Here is a 16,698-nt window from a genome sequence, read left to right as displayed (position 1 = left end):
GGGTGAGAAATAACATATAGCTAAAAGCAAAAATTAAAAGGCTATTTTACACAAATATTTTTTTTTAAAGAATGAATCTAAAAAATTAGTTAACGTAAATATTCATTTTCAACTCTCAGATTTTATTTTTTTATTTAAAAAGGAAAATTTTCGTAAATATTAGAGTGAATGTGTTAGTTAAACGCCCAACTGAATTATCTATAACTGAAAAGAATAGAGTTTTGAGAACTAATAGTCAAAGACAAAATTTAAAAGACAATTAACGTAAATATTTTTTTTTAAGGGAAAAGGGTCTGATATGCCCCTCAACTTTGTCATTTGGAGCTGATATATCCCTCGTTATAAAAGTGGCTCATATATGCCCTTACCGTTATACAAACGGCTCATATATACCCCTGCCGTTACAAAATGACTCACATATACCCTTCATTTAACGGAAGTTAAAAAATTAGTTTTAAATTTATATTTATTACTTCTAATTTTTTTTTAAAAAAAATATTTAGTGGTATATATGATTCTTCTATCAAAGTTCAAGGTATATTTTATTTTTTTCATACATAAATTATTTTTTGACCTCTTTTATTATAATTATTTGAGTTTCTTATTCTTATTTTGTTTTTTTCTTTCATTCCTTAATTTAAAGAGAAAAAAAATTAAACTATTTTTTTTGTGTGTATTGTAATTTAATTTCGTGTTCGAAGAAAAAATGTGGTCATCTACAATAAGTTTTACAAGAATATTAATGAAACATAAATAAATTTGATTATCAAAATAATAATTATAAATTAGTCATTGAAACAAAAAAAAAGTCAAAAAAAATATGTTTGACGAAGATTAAATTTACTCATATGGGATTATATTTTTTAGAAAAAAATAATAAAATTTTAGATTAAAATAATATTTTTTTCATTTCCGTTAGAGGAAAAGGGTATATGTGAGCCATTTGTTTACAAGTAGGGGTATATATGAGCCACTTTCATAACAAGGGGTATATCAGCTCTAAGTGACAAAATTGAGGGGTATATCAGACCCTTTTCCCTTTTATTAATGCCGACATTTAAATTTCGTCCCTATTTTAAAAAAGAAAACATTCATAAGTATCGAAAGTGAATGTACTAGTTAACAACCAACTAAATTATATATAAATTTAACAGAGAGAGTTTTTTTAAAACTAATACACAACCTAATACAGGATTTAAATTACTAATTTACCATATATTTCCTTTTTAGGCTAATATAGTCAATTTAAATAAGAAAATTTAATAATATTGAGAATGAATGCGCCAACTAATAACTAGCTGAATTTCTTTTTGCCTTAAAAATTCAGTTTCTCCTTTGAAATTCAACACAATACTCTAAGCTACTTCTTAATTTGATTCGATTTTTAATTTGACTCACTTTTAATTAGGTATAATACATAAATATGCCCTTTAACTTGACTTTGAATCACATTTATGCCCTTCGACTTTGGGTGTGCACAAATAGACACTTAAACATGTATAAAACTGAACAAATAGATACACATGTCCAACATGTCATCCTACGTGTCATTTTTTGTCCTACGTGGTGTCCTACGTGTATTTTGTCATGTAGGACCCATGCGTTTATTTATTTAAAAGTTAGATAGTTAAAGTGTCTGTTTGTGGATTATGAAAGTTGAAGATCAAAGTTAAAATTTGAAGTCAAATTTAGAGTCCAATATATGTATTATACCCTTTTAATTATACCACAAACACTCCTGATACAATTTGATGGGTCCTTATATATTATTTCATAATATATTGAATCGTATTGTATTGCATTGTAATAACAAATACAACGTTTAAATATATTATATCATTTACTAACATTACGTAATATCACGTATCTATAATTTTATAGATAATTCTATCAAAAAGTAATATACGAGATAGAGCTACAACCCGATCCTCAACTACCCTCATTCGAGTTATGCATATCAAACATTTATTCTTTTTTCTCTCAACCTATTCTGAAGCTATTAAAGATTTAAAAACGACTATTGTTACCTCTTATGATTAGAATACACATCAATTCTCGAACTTTGTTATAAAATTATAACTAAATAATCTCTTAATGCAAACAAAACAAGAACTAAAAACTTAAAACTTAGTACATAATATTGACAATTTTTTTTTTAAAAAAACTATGATTACATAAGCAAATTGATTTCTTCCTCCTTCTTCTTCTACTTCTTCAAGTTTTCTTCTGAAATACGAAAAGGGTAACTGAATAATCGAAGAAATGAACTTTCTTTCCATGAAAATGGTGATGCTCTGTTTTTTTTTCAGTTGTGCAGAGGATTAGGACCAGAAGGGATTGATCTTTTCTCCGCACCAAATCTTGGGTCAATTTCATCCAGTGATGAAGATGATAATGGCGACGAAAGCTGTGGAGGAAATGGTGGACAGTGGCGAATTCTTTGGAATTGATAGCAAATTACAGAAGGTGAATGAAGATGATCTTCTTGATCATATTTTTTCGTCGAATTGAGAATTGAAGCCATTGCAGAGAAGGAAAGAAAGATCAAATAAGCTAGGACTATACATTTACGCGCCATTCTTGAACTCGAAGAAGATGGAAAAAGGAGGTGTTTTAATGGCGATTTCTGAATTCTTTTACAGGCAAAACAAAGAAACAGAGTAAAACAGAGATGGTGAAGAAGTTTTATATAGTACTATTTAGATTTGACATATTTTTTTAAAAAAATAAAAATAAATGAAACAATATTTTATTATATTACCCTTAATTATTATAAGTCATTTATTGTTTGAAAAAAATAAATCGAACGTAACTAAAGAAAGTAAATAATTATAAAATGGTAGATCGTCGTTTTTTTTAAATATTTCTAATCTGAATAAGTAAAGGTCAATATAGAGAGTATACCATTTCTATTGAATTTTAATATACGTGGATGTATAACTATTAGGGGTCGAATAATTTTTTCTTTGATTATGATTTTCTAAAACTTCATAAAATTATTTAAAATTAGTATATATATTGACTTATAGAAATTTTAAATATATAATTTTATTCTAAAATATTTAAAGAGTCAATTTGAAAATTTTATAGTCAGAATTAAGAGTTTGGACCATATTTTTACATAAGTTAAAAATAAAAGAGATATTTAATTTTTTAAATAAAAATATTAGACTATCGTATGCTTTTATGATAACTTACAAAATTTTATAATATTTCCTCAATTCAAAAAATACTAAGGGATAAGTTACAATAAAATAAAATATTAAATAGTTATTAAAGAAAAAGACATTCAACAAAAAGATTCATTAACAATAAAATGAGTGACACAATTTTCGAGTTGAGCTTAATTTTTTGGTACACTATGTATTTTGAGATGTAAACTCATTTAATAACTTTTATTACAAGATGATGAAAATACCTCTTATTTATAGTGACTTAAACTTAAAAATGACATGTATTTAAAGATGTGGGGTTAATATAAAAGTTGTCAAAGCCTAATGATAGAAAATAAAGATTATTTATAATCTTTTGTAATAAAGTCTGATTTATAATATTCAATTTTCTCTCTTAAAATGATAAATATGTGGTGAGCATTTACATTAGTGATTTTCAAATTTCGAAATGCTATTTATTATGATAGCTGTTGTTGTCAAAGCCTTTAAGAAAACCTATTTTAAAAATTGGAGTACAATTAAATCATACGACAAAATATATCGATGATCGATCAATATAGAATATTTTATTGATTCGATTTACTTTAGCATGTTTATATAACAATAGCATAAAAACTAAAAATAAACAGAATCAAATCGATCAAATCATCGAAAAACTAATCATAAAAAGGCCTATTTGATTATTTTATAATTACAAATGAACAATAAACAATGAAACAGTCCAGTAAAATTTAAAAATTAGAAAAGGTAATCTTAATGTCAAAAAATTGAAGTAAAAGAAAAAAGTAAAAAAGAAGCAACCAAAACTTCCAATAGACCTTAAAGCCAAAATGCCAAAAAACTTTCAGTAAATCTGATGTCGAAGCATGCTCAGATTCTTTAAAAATGTCGCGAACTTCCAAAAGTAGTGTATTTCGGAGGATCTGACATGAGTACACCAACAGTTTTGGAAAAGTCGGAGCAACATAGGAAAAAACAAGTGTCCTCTTCTTTCACTTCCCTACTATTTGACGTGCACGTCGATTTGCACCTTTAACTCTAGAGTTTAATTCATCAACATCTTTGTCAAGATCATCTATAGCTTTGTTTTGCCTGCATTTATCACATTTCAACAACATGTGTTATCGATAATAAATGAAAAACAGACGTATTATAACATGTTAAATTACACTAACAACATAAAACTTCTTTATACATTGTCAATGTATAAACATTTACATGTATGATCATTGATCACTGCGGTTTTGAGCTACATGTTCATTATCAACAACAAGTCAACAACAAAATCAGTGTAATCCCACAAGTGGAGCCGTGAAGTCTAAGGAGTGTCGAGTGCACGTGACCTTACCCCTACGTTGAGAAAGTAGAGAGGTTGTTTCTGATAGACCCTTGACTTATATAATGATGAAAAAGAGGTAGCGGGGAAGTAGAAACAACAACAAGAAAATAAGATATCGAGGCTAAAGATGTTCATCACAGATGATATAGTTAACAGTCACTTCATGACTTCCCATTTGAAAAAAACACATTTTAACTTCAGAAAACTAAGTTACATATTGTCGAAAGTGATCAAAATGAAACGTAACAACAGAGTAACAAAGAAGAAGAACGTTATGTTTGATGAAACTTACTTGTCAAGTTCAGATCCCATGTCAACAGCCATGCCTTTTAGATCACCCAATATGTTGCTCAAATCCGAAAGTGCATCATCTTGCTTCGCCTTCTCAGACTATTTAAACATAAACATAGTTTTTTTTTACTCCAAGTTACAAGGCCACGAATAGATAGCTAGATTGAATGTTGTGTATACGAAATGTACCTCAATTTGCTGCATAGCATTCATCGATTCAGGAGGAGGTGTACTCGAGGCTGATTTCCCCTTTTTACCATTCGACAAACCTAATTTTTCCCTTTCACTTGCACTACCTTTCCCTTTATGATTATCATCTACGAAAACCAGAGAAGATGAAAGTCAGTAAAATCGATTACATAGTCACAATCGATAATGCAGATACTAATAACATGAAACCTTTTGAAGTTCGAGGCCCTTTAATATCGTGAGTTTTCTTTGGCTTCCAAGGCATCGCGAACATGCCACCAAGATTGTTCAACAACTTTTCACCCTAAAACGCAGAAAACATGATCATTATTGTCAACTTTTGTACCATTTTTTGTTCGGATTATACATTGAATGAGCAAAGCAAACTAAGCTACTTTCCAAATGTTATACTTGTAAAAGTTGCAGTGTTCAACTGACACAATAGAGACGAGTTGAGGTGTCTAGATATGCATACTCAAAAGTTACATTGGAGTGTTTGTTTATTCATTACGTCTATAAAATAAGGAGTATACACTATCCGTGCTATTAATAGTAATTGAAAATGATCAATACCTTGCTCAAATCGCGATCCATTTCAACAGCCATCATATGAGTACGATTAATTTGCTCGCCTTGCTTATGCAAGGTATCGAGTGTCTGAGCACCTTCCTGTCTAATATCCTCAGCTATCTTCAAACAGTTATTCACCGAGCTCGTTGTCTCCTTAGCTTGGTCTACAGCATACCCTTCCAATTCTTGCACAGACATGTTATCAAAATCCTCTGTCTTACTTTTATGTTTGTTCCTTGTCCCACCTGATGACGATGATGTTCCAAAATCATCGTCATCAGGTGTGACAAGAACTGGCTCGGAGGATGTCCTCCGACCAGCTTTCATTCCATTTTTTTCATCAGGAGTAGTAGAGTCTGCTTTTTTCCTGAATCCAAACATTTTTCACTTCACCTGATATGCAAACAATTTCAAGTTTATAAACCAAAACACTCAAATTTGCTTGCAAATTTACTATATTTCAAACTATACATGCAACAATAACAACATGGTTAGTCGACTAATAGTTATCATCTCATAGCGTCATTTTCTTTGCTGGAAAAGGACAAATATATCCTAAACTATAGTAAATGTTATGTAAATACCCTCCGTCTTACTTTTGGGACATTGGTGCTCCTACCGTCCAAAAACTAGGAACATTTATACCCTTTATACTAACGTATATACACGTGTCACAATTTTATCCACCAACCCGACATTTATTAAATATTGGATCAACTAATAAGATTGTGACATATATCCCTATTTAGTCTTTCGATATGCTCTAGTTTTTTGACGGCTGGGGCACTAATGTCCCAAAAGTATGACAAAGGATATCTGCAAACCATTTATGATAGTTCAGGGATATATTTGTCATTTTTCTCTTGCTGAAATAAAAAAGAAACATGACTTTCTAAGATAATAACTAATAGTTGACTGACATCGCCCCCTTTTTAGGCTAATCGAATAACTGAAAAAACTGAATGAATTTTAGAAGAAGATGAACCACTATAACTTTTCATTCTTGGAGATTCATTAACAAAATTCATTCTTAAAAATAACCAAGAAAGGGAAAAATATTTGAAGATTGAAATTTTAAAATCTGATCAAGTTTCACGGTCAAATAAATACTTAAATATAATTTTACAAAATTTGATTCAAAATCTATGATTAAACGCTAGCTTAATATTTCACCCGTTATTCAAAGTTGTGACTCGTTGCAATTTTCGTGAACTTTTACATATACAAATTTATGTACCGCGTCAAAAGTACTCTAACAAGAAGCCAACCTCAACAAAACAAAAACAAAATAACAAAGGAGAAAAAGGTATGTACCCAAGATTAAAGAAAACAATATTTAAAAATTTGAATGAAATAATTAATTACCTTTTGAATGATTGAAGATGGGATCTATTTATGAAGAGGGAATTAATTAATTAAGGGGAGAGGAAGAAATACTGAATTTTACAGAAAATTTCTTCCTCTCAGAAGTAGTGAATTATAATGAAAGAAACAATGGACACAAAGAATTTATTTTTATCAATGGATCAAATATATTAAGGAGAAAAAAAATGGAAGGTTCCCCTTAAAACCAGCTATTGGCAATTTTACCTGTTTTCCAAACATTTAGCGCTCGTTTGATTCGTGAGCTAAGGATAATAAGTTCAGGCTTAATTCTATTTCATGTCTGAATTGAGGTATTAGTTAATTTCGGAATTACTTTATCCCATGGTTTGCATTTAAATTGGTGTTACTATCATATATTGAAGGTTTAGATAAAATAGCCTCATGTTACTATCGTATCGCTCATATTAAACGACCTCTAATTTATATTAGCTTCTTACCTCGTCTTTTCACCTACTTCTTTTTATTATTATTCCCATTTGTTGTTTGATATCCATTTCAGGGTCCGACTAGTATAAAAAATTTCAAATTGGGTAAATCAGTATCTCTACAAAAAAAAATGACTATACTCTCTTGAGCTCGAACTCTTGAGAAAGGATGAGGTGCAAAGGGGAGCCAGGATTTAAAGTTAATGAATTTGAAATTCTAGTTTTTTAAGTTATTAAAATTCTGTATTGTATTATTTACATATTTGATGAAAAATTTAAAAATAAATATAAATTTGAATAAAAGTTACTGAGTTCGATCGAATCCAATACAACCGTAGAACTCAAATAATCATGCAACTAAATTACTAAAATTCCCAAAATTACAAAAAAAAAAAAAAAAAATCTAACTCCCAAAAAGTGGAAGAAGAAAATATCTACATGTCCAATTAACCTGGATGTTACTAGCCACACAATCCCAAAAATATCAAAATCAAAAAGTTTTTTGTACAATAGTACATGTTTTGTTTACAAAGAAAACAACAAATCACATGTTGCTCCACTCATTTTTCAACATGTACAACAATTATTTTGCTTAAATTTTGTATCTAAAATTTTTTAGCATTTTGAAAAATTTCAGTTCAGAGACATCATGGCAACTTTTGCTGTCTCTGGATTGAACTCAATTTCAAGTTTTAATAACAATTTCAGAAGCAAAAACTCAAATATTTTTTTGAGTAGAAGGAGGAGTTTATTGTTCAATTTAATTAGAAGAAAAAGAAGTTTCTATGTTAGCAATGTTGCTAGTGATCAAAAGCAGAAGACAAAAGATTCTTCCTCTGATGAAGGTATTGAAATAATTTTCCGTTCAATTTCTTTGTCTGATTTTAACTCGACACGAAGTTTAACAAAATACAGACTTGTTATGATATGAAATTGATATGTTGAATGTACTATAATGTTATTTAATCTCGTGGTGTTAAACGTCCCGTGTGGAAAGTAAAAGAATTGAAGAGTTGTTGAAAAAGGGGCGCAACATTATTTTTGAGATAGACTAGAAATGGAAGTAAGATAAACAAATTGAATGGGTTCGTGTGTGTTAGAATCTCACATTGGTTAAGGAAACGAGTTGATTCCTATAAGGTATTAGCAATGCTCACCTCGTTAACTAGCTTTTGAGATTGACTTAGGTCCTAGGTCTATTGATTTATTTAACATGGTCTTAGAAAGACAACGATAACATACCCAGTGTAATCACGCTAGCGGGGTCTGAGGAGGGATGTTGTGTACTTAGACCTAACTTCTATCTTGTGAATGTAGATATATCGTTTTTGGTAGATCCTCGGCTCAAGACACATTTCTATTTGTAGTTTAACTAGTATTAATACCTTAATGTTATAATGTGTACGCTCTAGCTGTTCAGCCTGGACGTGCCAGGGTGTAAGAGTCGCGCATTGGTAGAGAAAGTAGGTTGTGTTTGTTTAGAGAAGTAGAATTTGAAAATTTCGTATAACGACTATTAACATAGCTGAAGTAGAGAAGCAACATACATTATTTGGACCCTTTGTTAATTGGAGATCAGCAAGTCCAATTGGACTTATTAATGCTTGTTTTTGATATTTTCAGGATTTACATTAGATGTTTATCAGCCGGACTCAACGTCTGTTTTATCAAGTATAAAGTATCACGCAGAGTTCACGCCATCATTTTCTCCTGAGAAGTTTGAACTTCCCAAGGCGTACTATGCAATTGCAGAGAGTGTTCGAGATATGCTCATTATAAGTTGGAATGCCACATACGAATACTACGAAAAGATGAATGTAAAGCAGGCATATTACTTGTCTATGGAGTTTCTTCAGGTTAGATTAGCTAGGCTTCCCTTTTTATTTCGAGTATAACTACAGAGGTCGTCGTTGGAGTGAGTAGCTTTAATATGCTTTTGGTGCTTGCAGGGAAGAGCTTTACTCAATGCTATTGGCAACTTGGGGCTAACTGGACCATATGCAGATGCTTTAACTAAGCTCGGATACAGTTTAGAGGATGTAGCCAGGCAGGTCGGGTTTCTGTATGAACTTTCTTATTTCTGTTGACGGTTAGCCACTCGAAGTAGTTTTTTGTTTGATTGAGTCTTCTCTTCTTTCAGTAGAGCCCTGTTTGACTATTACTAACTCTTAAACTCTGCTCTAAAATGTTAAATATTAAGGCGACTTGCTCCCATTTCTAGATTGCATAAGTTCTTGATTGATATGCTTTTCCAAAATGATTTAATAACATGTCAACGTAGTCAAACTATCCCACTCTCATAATCACTGTTCTAACATTGTGATATTTATCAATTGGCTTCACTCGAGATAGTCGTCTACTGTAATTAGCTTAAGCTGTTTACTGTAATGACTGACAGGAACCGGATGCAGCTTTAGGGAATGGAGGCTTAGGAAGACTTGCTTCTTGCTTTCTTGACTCAATGGCGACGCTAAACTACCCTGCATGGGGTTATGGACTTAGATACCGATATGGCCTTTTCAAACAGCTTATTACAAAAGATGGACAGGAGGAAGTTGCTGAAAACTGGCTTGAGGTACGATATGTTGGAGGACCTTGATATTACTGACTGCACGTTTCCGTATTTTTCAATAGCTTTTATATGTTCTTTGCTATGCTCCAAAGTAATAGGCTATCATTTTCTCAGATGGGAAATCCATGGGAAATAGTCAGGAATGATATTTCGTATCCTGTAAAATTCTATGGGAAGGTCATTGAAGGAGCTGATGGGTCGAAGGAATGGGTTGGCGGAGAAGTTATAACTGCTGTTGCCTATGATGTCCCAATACCAGGATATAAAACAAAAACAACTATCAACCTTCGACTGTGGTCAACAAAGCTAGCTGCAGAAGCTTTTGATCTACACGCTTTTAACAACGGAGACCATGCCAAAGCATATGAGGCACAGAAAAAGGCTGAGAAGGTGTACCTTTTTCTTTAGCCTACTTGAGAAACTATAAAATACTCTCTCCGTTTCAATTTGTTTGTCGTACTTTCCTTTTTAGGACTTCCCTTTATTTGGAAACTGATTAATTTTTACCTTCCACATGACATGTTCAAAACCACAAGATTCAAAAGTTTTCTTTACTTTTGTTAAACTCCGTGTCAAGTCAAAACCAGACAAACAAATTGAAACTGAGCGAGTACTATCCCAAAGCATGAACGCTTTGGATTTACTGCAAGATTCGGGTAATTCACCACAAGAAGAGGATTCCTAAATTGTGTCTTGTTGTATTTTGGATCAGATTTGCTATGTCTTATATCCAGGTGACGAGTCACTTGAGGGGAAGACACTTCGGTTAAAGCAACAATACACCCTATGTTCTGCTTCTCTTCAGGACATTATTGCACGGTTCGAGAAGAGATCAGGGAATGCAGTGAACTGGGATCAGTTCCCGGAAAAGGTTGCAGTACAGATGAATGACACTCATCCAACACTTTGCATACCAGAACTTTTAAGGATATTGATAGATGTTAAAGGTTTGAGCTGGAAGCAGGCATGGGGAATTACTCAAAGGTTCTTTCTTCCGTTATTGCATCCGATAAATGTCTAATTTTTCTAGCAATTAGCTTTAGGATACAAGCGTAGATGATTCTTCCCTTTGTTTATTCATGTAAATACAGTAGCTCTACTCCTGTGACATTGTTATATCTTGGCAGAACGGTCGCATACACTAACCACACTGTTTTACCCGAGGCTCTCGAGAAATGGAGCTTCACACTTCTTGGTGAACTGCTTCCTCGGCACGTGGAGATCATAGCAATGATAGATGAGGAGGTGAAAATTTTTGAAACTCCATTTTCATTTCTAGGATTAAGTTGATATTTTACATTTTGAACCTCTTGAAGTCGAATTTGTTGCAGCTCAACGTATTACTTTTGCTTCATTCTTTCTGAGAACTACTTAATGTGGATGCTTTTGCAGCTTTTGCTAACTATACTTGCTGAATATGGTACCGAAGATCTTGACTTGTTGCAAGAAAAGCTAAACCAAATGAGGATTCTGGATAATGTTGAAATACCAACTTCTGCTTTGGAGTTGCTTATAAAAGCCGAAGAAAATGCTGCTGATGTCGAAAAAGCAGAAGAACAAGAACAACTAGAAGAAGGTAAACATGAGGAAACTGAGGCTGTAAAAGCAGAAACTACGAACGAAGCGGAGGAAACTGAGGTTGAGAAGGTTGAGGTGGAGGATAGTCAAGCAAAAATAAAACGGATATTCGGGCCACATGCAAATAGACCACAGGTGGTTCACATGGCAAATCTATGTGTAGTTAGTGGTCATGCAGTTAACGGTGTTGCTGAGATTCATAGTGAAATAGTTAAAGATGAAGTTTTCAATGAATTTTACAAGGTACGAAGATTATCACATGGCTAGAAGTGATAGATATCATTTTCACTTCTCCTCTTCAATGTTATTTCGATTGATCCAAACTATTTGTTCATCGACAGTTATGGCCAGAGAAATTCCAAAACAAGACAAATGGTGTGACACCAAGAAGATGGTTAAGTTTCTGTAACCCAGAGTTGAGTGAAATTATAACCAAATGGACAGGATCTGATGATTGGTTGGTAAACACTGAAAAATTGGCAGAGCTTCGAAAGGTAAACGAGTTGTATCTGACTTGTGATCTTATTGATTCCTAAACCGTCGTCAACAGCTTTCTTGAATGGATTATTTACTTTAGTCCTTCTATGTGGAAAGAGATCTTTATAAACATCATCAGAACATGTGAAATGTATGAGCAAGTAAAGGAAATAACTCTATTCTTTTACTCGCTCCGTTTCTATCTGTTTGTCCTATTTTGACTTGATAATCATAGTCCGGCCCTACTCCGGACCCCGTGCATAGCGGAAGCTTGGGTTGCCCTTTTACTTATACTGAACATACATGCATTTAACTGTCAAACAGCTTGCTGATAACGAAGAACTCCAGTCCGAGTGGAGGAAGGCAAAAGGAAATAACAAAATGAAGATTGTCTCTCTCATTAAAGAAAAAACAGGATACGTGGTCAGTCCCGATGCGATGTTTGATGTTCAGATCAAGCGCATTCACGAGTATAAGAGGCAGCTATTAAATATATTCGGCATTGTTTATCGCTACAAGAAGATGAAAGAAATGAGCCCTGAAGAACGAAAAGAAAAGTTTGTTCCTCGAGTTTGCATATTTGGAGGAAAAGCATTTGCTACATATGTTCAGGCCAAGAGAATTGTAAAATTTATCACTGATGTAGGGGCAACAGTCAACCATGATCCCGAGATTGGTGATCTTTTGAAGGTATGATTAGGACGACTCAAAAACAATGTATGCTTGAAGATTTTCGAAGATGTTACTAACCTCTGGTGCAATAGATTTGAAAAATTATCGGCTTGCATTTCAGGTTGTCTTTGTTCCTGATTACAACGTCAGTGTAGCAGAAGTGCTAATTCCTGGTAGTGAGCTGTCCCAGCATATTAGGTACTTAGTATCGTTAGTCACAAATTTATATTGAGCTCATATGTCGTATACCTGTCTGATATCTCGATATTGTTTCAATAGTACTGCTGGTATGGAGGCTAGTGGAACCAGCAACATGAAATTTTCAATGAATGGCTGCCTCCTTATCGGGACGTTAGATGGTGCCAATGTTGAGATAAGAGAGGAAGTCGGAGAGGACAATTTCTTCCTTTTCGGAGCTCAGGCTCATGAAATTGCTGGCCTGCGAAAGGAAAGAGCCGAGGGAAAGGTAACATAAATATTCATTCATTATCATATAATTTACATTGCACAAGCACAAGCTCATGAAAAAACTACTCCCTCCTCCGTTTTCAATCTGTTTGTTTGGTTATGACTTGACACGAAGTTTTAGATAGAAAAAGAATACTTTTGAATCTTTATCGTCTCATTAGCTAAATTAACGATATATAGAATGAAAGTGCAAAAAAGGGAAGAGGCATCATTTTTGGAACGGACTAAAAAGGAAAGTATGACAGACAAATTGTAGCTGCATCGTTCTTATCGATGAAATGCATCTTACCCTATCTGTTCTTCACGTAGTTTATCCCCGACCCAAGATTTGAAGAAGTAAAGGCGTTCATTAGGACAGGCGTCTTTGGCTCCTACAACTATGAAGAACTCATGGGATCCTTAGAAGGAAACGAAGGCTTTGGTCGTGCTGACTATTTTCTTGTAGGAAAAGATTTCCCTGATTATATAGAGTGCCAAGATAAAGTTGATGAAGCATATCGAGACCAGAAGGTATACTTCTCGTAGTCTCATTTCACAATCTGTTTAACCATATCTTCTCTGTTTCATATTACTCGCGCACAAACAAACTTATTACTCATATTAGTACTTAGTATCCTTTTCGTGTAGTGTTTCTAAAACATGTTATCGTTGAAATGAATGCAGAAATGGACCAAAATGTCGATCTTAAACACAGCTGGATCGTTCAAATTTAGCAGTGATCGAACAATTCATCAATATGCAAGAGACATATGGAGAATTGAACCTGTTGAATTACCTTAAATGTTAAACCAGTTAAAGAGGGAAGCCAATTTTTTCCCCCTGAGGTTCTCCCATACCATTATAATTAGTAAATCTTGTCAATTGTTGCTTCTACTAAAATGCTACAAGTTTTGAATATTTATTGTCAATAATATACATTTGAACGTAATGAAGTTTGTTTTGAACAACAACATACTTGTAATTCCATAGGTGGAATCTGGAAAGGATAGATTGTACACAGACTTTATTCTTATCTCGTGGAGGTAGAAAGACTGTTTCTGATATACCATCAGATGGAGTAACACATGAAGGAAAATACATATGTAAACAAGACGTAGCAAATATAGGAAAAGCATTATACATATCAACAATAACAATAGTCAAATAGTGCAATAAACGAAGTACATGAAGTAACATAAATCGTAGGAAAAAAAATCACGAGAATAGTGCTAATACTATTGGTGTCAACTAGTTTGCATTTCCTTGTTAAAAGACAAACATGTATATGTATGTATATTGTATACACGATCTATAAATTTTATACATATTTTATAAACTAATGGACGAGTGGTTTAGACTCGTAATTATCTCTGAAAAAGAATTATAAACTTTTTCTTGCAAGAATTATAGAAAATTATCTTAAAATTTCACATTGTGTAAAATTGAAGAGTGTTTACTTTGATTATCATGAATTTGGGCCGCAAAACCCAATAAGCATTTTGATGGGCTCAAATATGTTAATTGATGACCAGCTCCTGGCCCATTGGGTCTGGGCACAAAACGGCCTTTATCCTAATTGAGAGGTTAATTTTGGGATAAATGAAAAAATTACCACTTCTTTTTATGGAGTTTGAGTTCGTTTTTTTAAGTGCAAAATTCTAGAATTTTTACCGAGTTTATGACAGTTTTGGAATTCGGACAAACCTAGCAATAATAATCATTTTCATATTATTTCACCCACAATATCTCAATAACTAGCTTTTGAGGTGTACTTCTCGTTGAGTTATATCAATGGTATCAGAGCCACCAACCACCCTCTACGCCCACCATGTCATGGATGGTGATGTCACTATTGGAGTGTTCGTCTGGAGTTAGCAATGTCGAATGCATAACTAGTTGTGGATGCCTAGACACTTGACTCAAAAATGACAATCCGAGAAAGGATTACCTGCTTATGATAATTAAAAAAATATTCAGTGTGAAATCGTTAAAAATGATTATTATCCATTACAATGTATGAAGTTTGAGCTCACGTCAATATCACTACAACAAAAATAATCATTAGCGGCATTTAATTCTTAATTTATCGCTAATTATGTATTTTTAGCAGCAATTGTCATTTTTGATATATGTCCCTAAAGCCTTTAGCGACATTGGTTCTAATGACACTTAACTAATACCGGTAAAGACTTTAGCACTCTTTATTAGTGTCAATATTTAATAGCGTTAAAAGTTATTTTTGTTATAGTATATTACAATGTGCTAATGCGAAGTAGATATAGTTTTGAAAAACTAATTACTAAGATGTGATAATCCAAAATTATATATTTCCAAAATTACACTCACGTTGAATTTTAAAGGACATTAAGTAAGATGGGGCCAAAAAGGACTGTATTTTTTTTGTAAAAAAGCTTGTTCAAATCAATAACACGTAAATTATATCACATCAAGATTTTAAATTGTATATTTTGAAAAGACTTACATGTAACTATTTTTTTTTTGAATAATTTACTATTATTATAATTAACATATAAAATTTTGAACTTATTCATGCATTTGAGTTTCCACTAGACACGCATAAAAGTGGAATCATGGAAAATTGGGTGTGGAAATTTGTACCAAAAAAGATGTCAAAAAGACAAAAGGGAATTATTTTAAAAAGTCTTATAATTACTCATTTCTTCTCAATTAAGTCAAGGGAAAGAAACATGTACAAAAAGGAACTCCAACTTAATTACTTTCTCCATTTTATATTACTTGATCCTTATATTAGAAATAGCTATTTCTTATTTTTTATCATTACTATCAAAAAACTATATAAAAAGTTATAGTCAAAGTAGGAGTTCCAAAACATAAATGATAAGATTAGTTTAGTAAAAGAACACCTTTAGTTAGAGCTTTCTTAAAAATGTGTCATCATTGACGGGGATGGCTCAACAGTGTTAAAGAAAAGATATGTATCTTAAATTTTCAAATTTAAGAGTCCTCATTTTTAATAATAATAGGTTATAAGTTATTTTTTTTTAACAAATATAGAACACTATTTGTATAAAAAGTAAACTTTTTATGAAAAATAAAGAAATTATTAGAAGAAATTTGACATATCTGAAGTACTATATCTCATGAAAAATAATTAAAATAAGAATAGTTGTATTATCAATTGAAAACTAGAAGAAATCAATTATATAAAAATTATTAACTATTCAAATTTAAGATCCTGTTTAATTTTTACTTTAGAAATTTTGTGTTATATCTGGTAATCCTTTATAATATGCAAATTGGATTCGAAACTTCCTATTTGCGAAAAAGGGGGGGAGAGTTATCTAATATCTTTCGCATTAGTTGATACCTCAAAGGAACTTTGTTTTATACAGATACTGCCAGGAGATAGAGTCAAAATTGAAGTAAGTCCTTATGATTCAACCAAAGGACATATAATTTATCGACTCCACGACAAAGATTTGAAGGATTAGGTTTTCAACTTCACCATTCCTTTCGTGGGAATACAATTCGAGATGAAAAATTTCAAGAAACTTATTTTCTTCCAAGAAAAAGATTCAGAATTAAGGTAAGGAATGA

General features: G+C 32.3%; 2 protein-coding genes across 4 annotated transcripts; one reads left to right on the top strand and one right to left on the bottom strand.

Moving 5' to 3' along the window:
• Nucleotides 1-3,893: 3,893 nt before the first annotated feature.
• Nucleotides 3,894-7,065, bottom strand: LOC107019985 (putative SNAP25 homologous protein SNAP30). 3 transcript variants are annotated; one of them, XM_027917037.1, is made up of 6 exons: nucleotides 6,931-7,065; nucleotides 5,566-5,957; nucleotides 5,203-5,296; nucleotides 4,993-5,120; nucleotides 4,805-4,902; nucleotides 3,894-4,265 (listed from the first exon to the last, which is right to left on the bottom strand). In XM_027917037.1, exons 2-6 carry the CDS (start codon nucleotides 5,941-5,943, stop codon nucleotides 4,166-4,168), a joined length of 798 nt encoding a protein of 265 aa, XP_027772838.1. In that variant the 5' UTR covers nucleotides 5,944-5,957; nucleotides 6,931-7,065; the 3' UTR covers nucleotides 3,894-4,165. The 3 variants fall into 3 exon arrangements, with proteins under 3 accessions (XP_027772838.1, XP_015075818.1, XP_027772839.1); XM_015220332.2 differs by having other exon boundaries at nucleotides 5,566-5,955; nucleotides 6,928-7,064; XM_027917038.1 differs by lacking the exon at nucleotides 6,931-7,065 and adding an exon at nucleotides 6,877-6,916 and having other exon boundaries at nucleotides 5,566-5,955.
• Nucleotides 7,066-7,920: 855 nt separating this feature from the next.
• Nucleotides 7,921-14,090, top strand: LOC107020286 (alpha-1,4 glucan phosphorylase L-2 isozyme, chloroplastic/amyloplastic). The gene is made up of 14 exons (XM_015220581.2): nucleotides 7,921-8,218; nucleotides 8,997-9,229; nucleotides 9,323-9,424; nucleotides 9,772-9,948; nucleotides 10,060-10,335; nucleotides 10,658-10,929; nucleotides 11,073-11,190; nucleotides 11,338-11,766; nucleotides 11,865-12,017; nucleotides 12,325-12,690; nucleotides 12,794-12,870; nucleotides 12,952-13,138; nucleotides 13,450-13,650; nucleotides 13,804-14,090. Exons 1-14 carry the CDS (start codon nucleotides 8,023-8,025, stop codon nucleotides 13,918-13,920), a joined length of 2,904 nt encoding a protein of 967 aa, XP_015076067.1. The 5' UTR covers nucleotides 7,921-8,022; the 3' UTR covers nucleotides 13,921-14,090.
• The last annotated feature ends 2,608 nt before the right edge of the window (nucleotides 14,091-16,698 follow it).

This window comes from Solanum pennellii, chromosome 5 (assembly GCF_001406875.1).
Source record: "Solanum pennellii chromosome 5, SPENNV200".
Classification (NCBI taxonomy): Eukaryota; Viridiplantae; Streptophyta; class Magnoliopsida; order Solanales; family Solanaceae; genus Solanum; species Solanum pennellii.
Note: the sequence above shows the minus strand (reverse complement) of the source record. Positions and strands in the feature narration are given on the sequence as shown.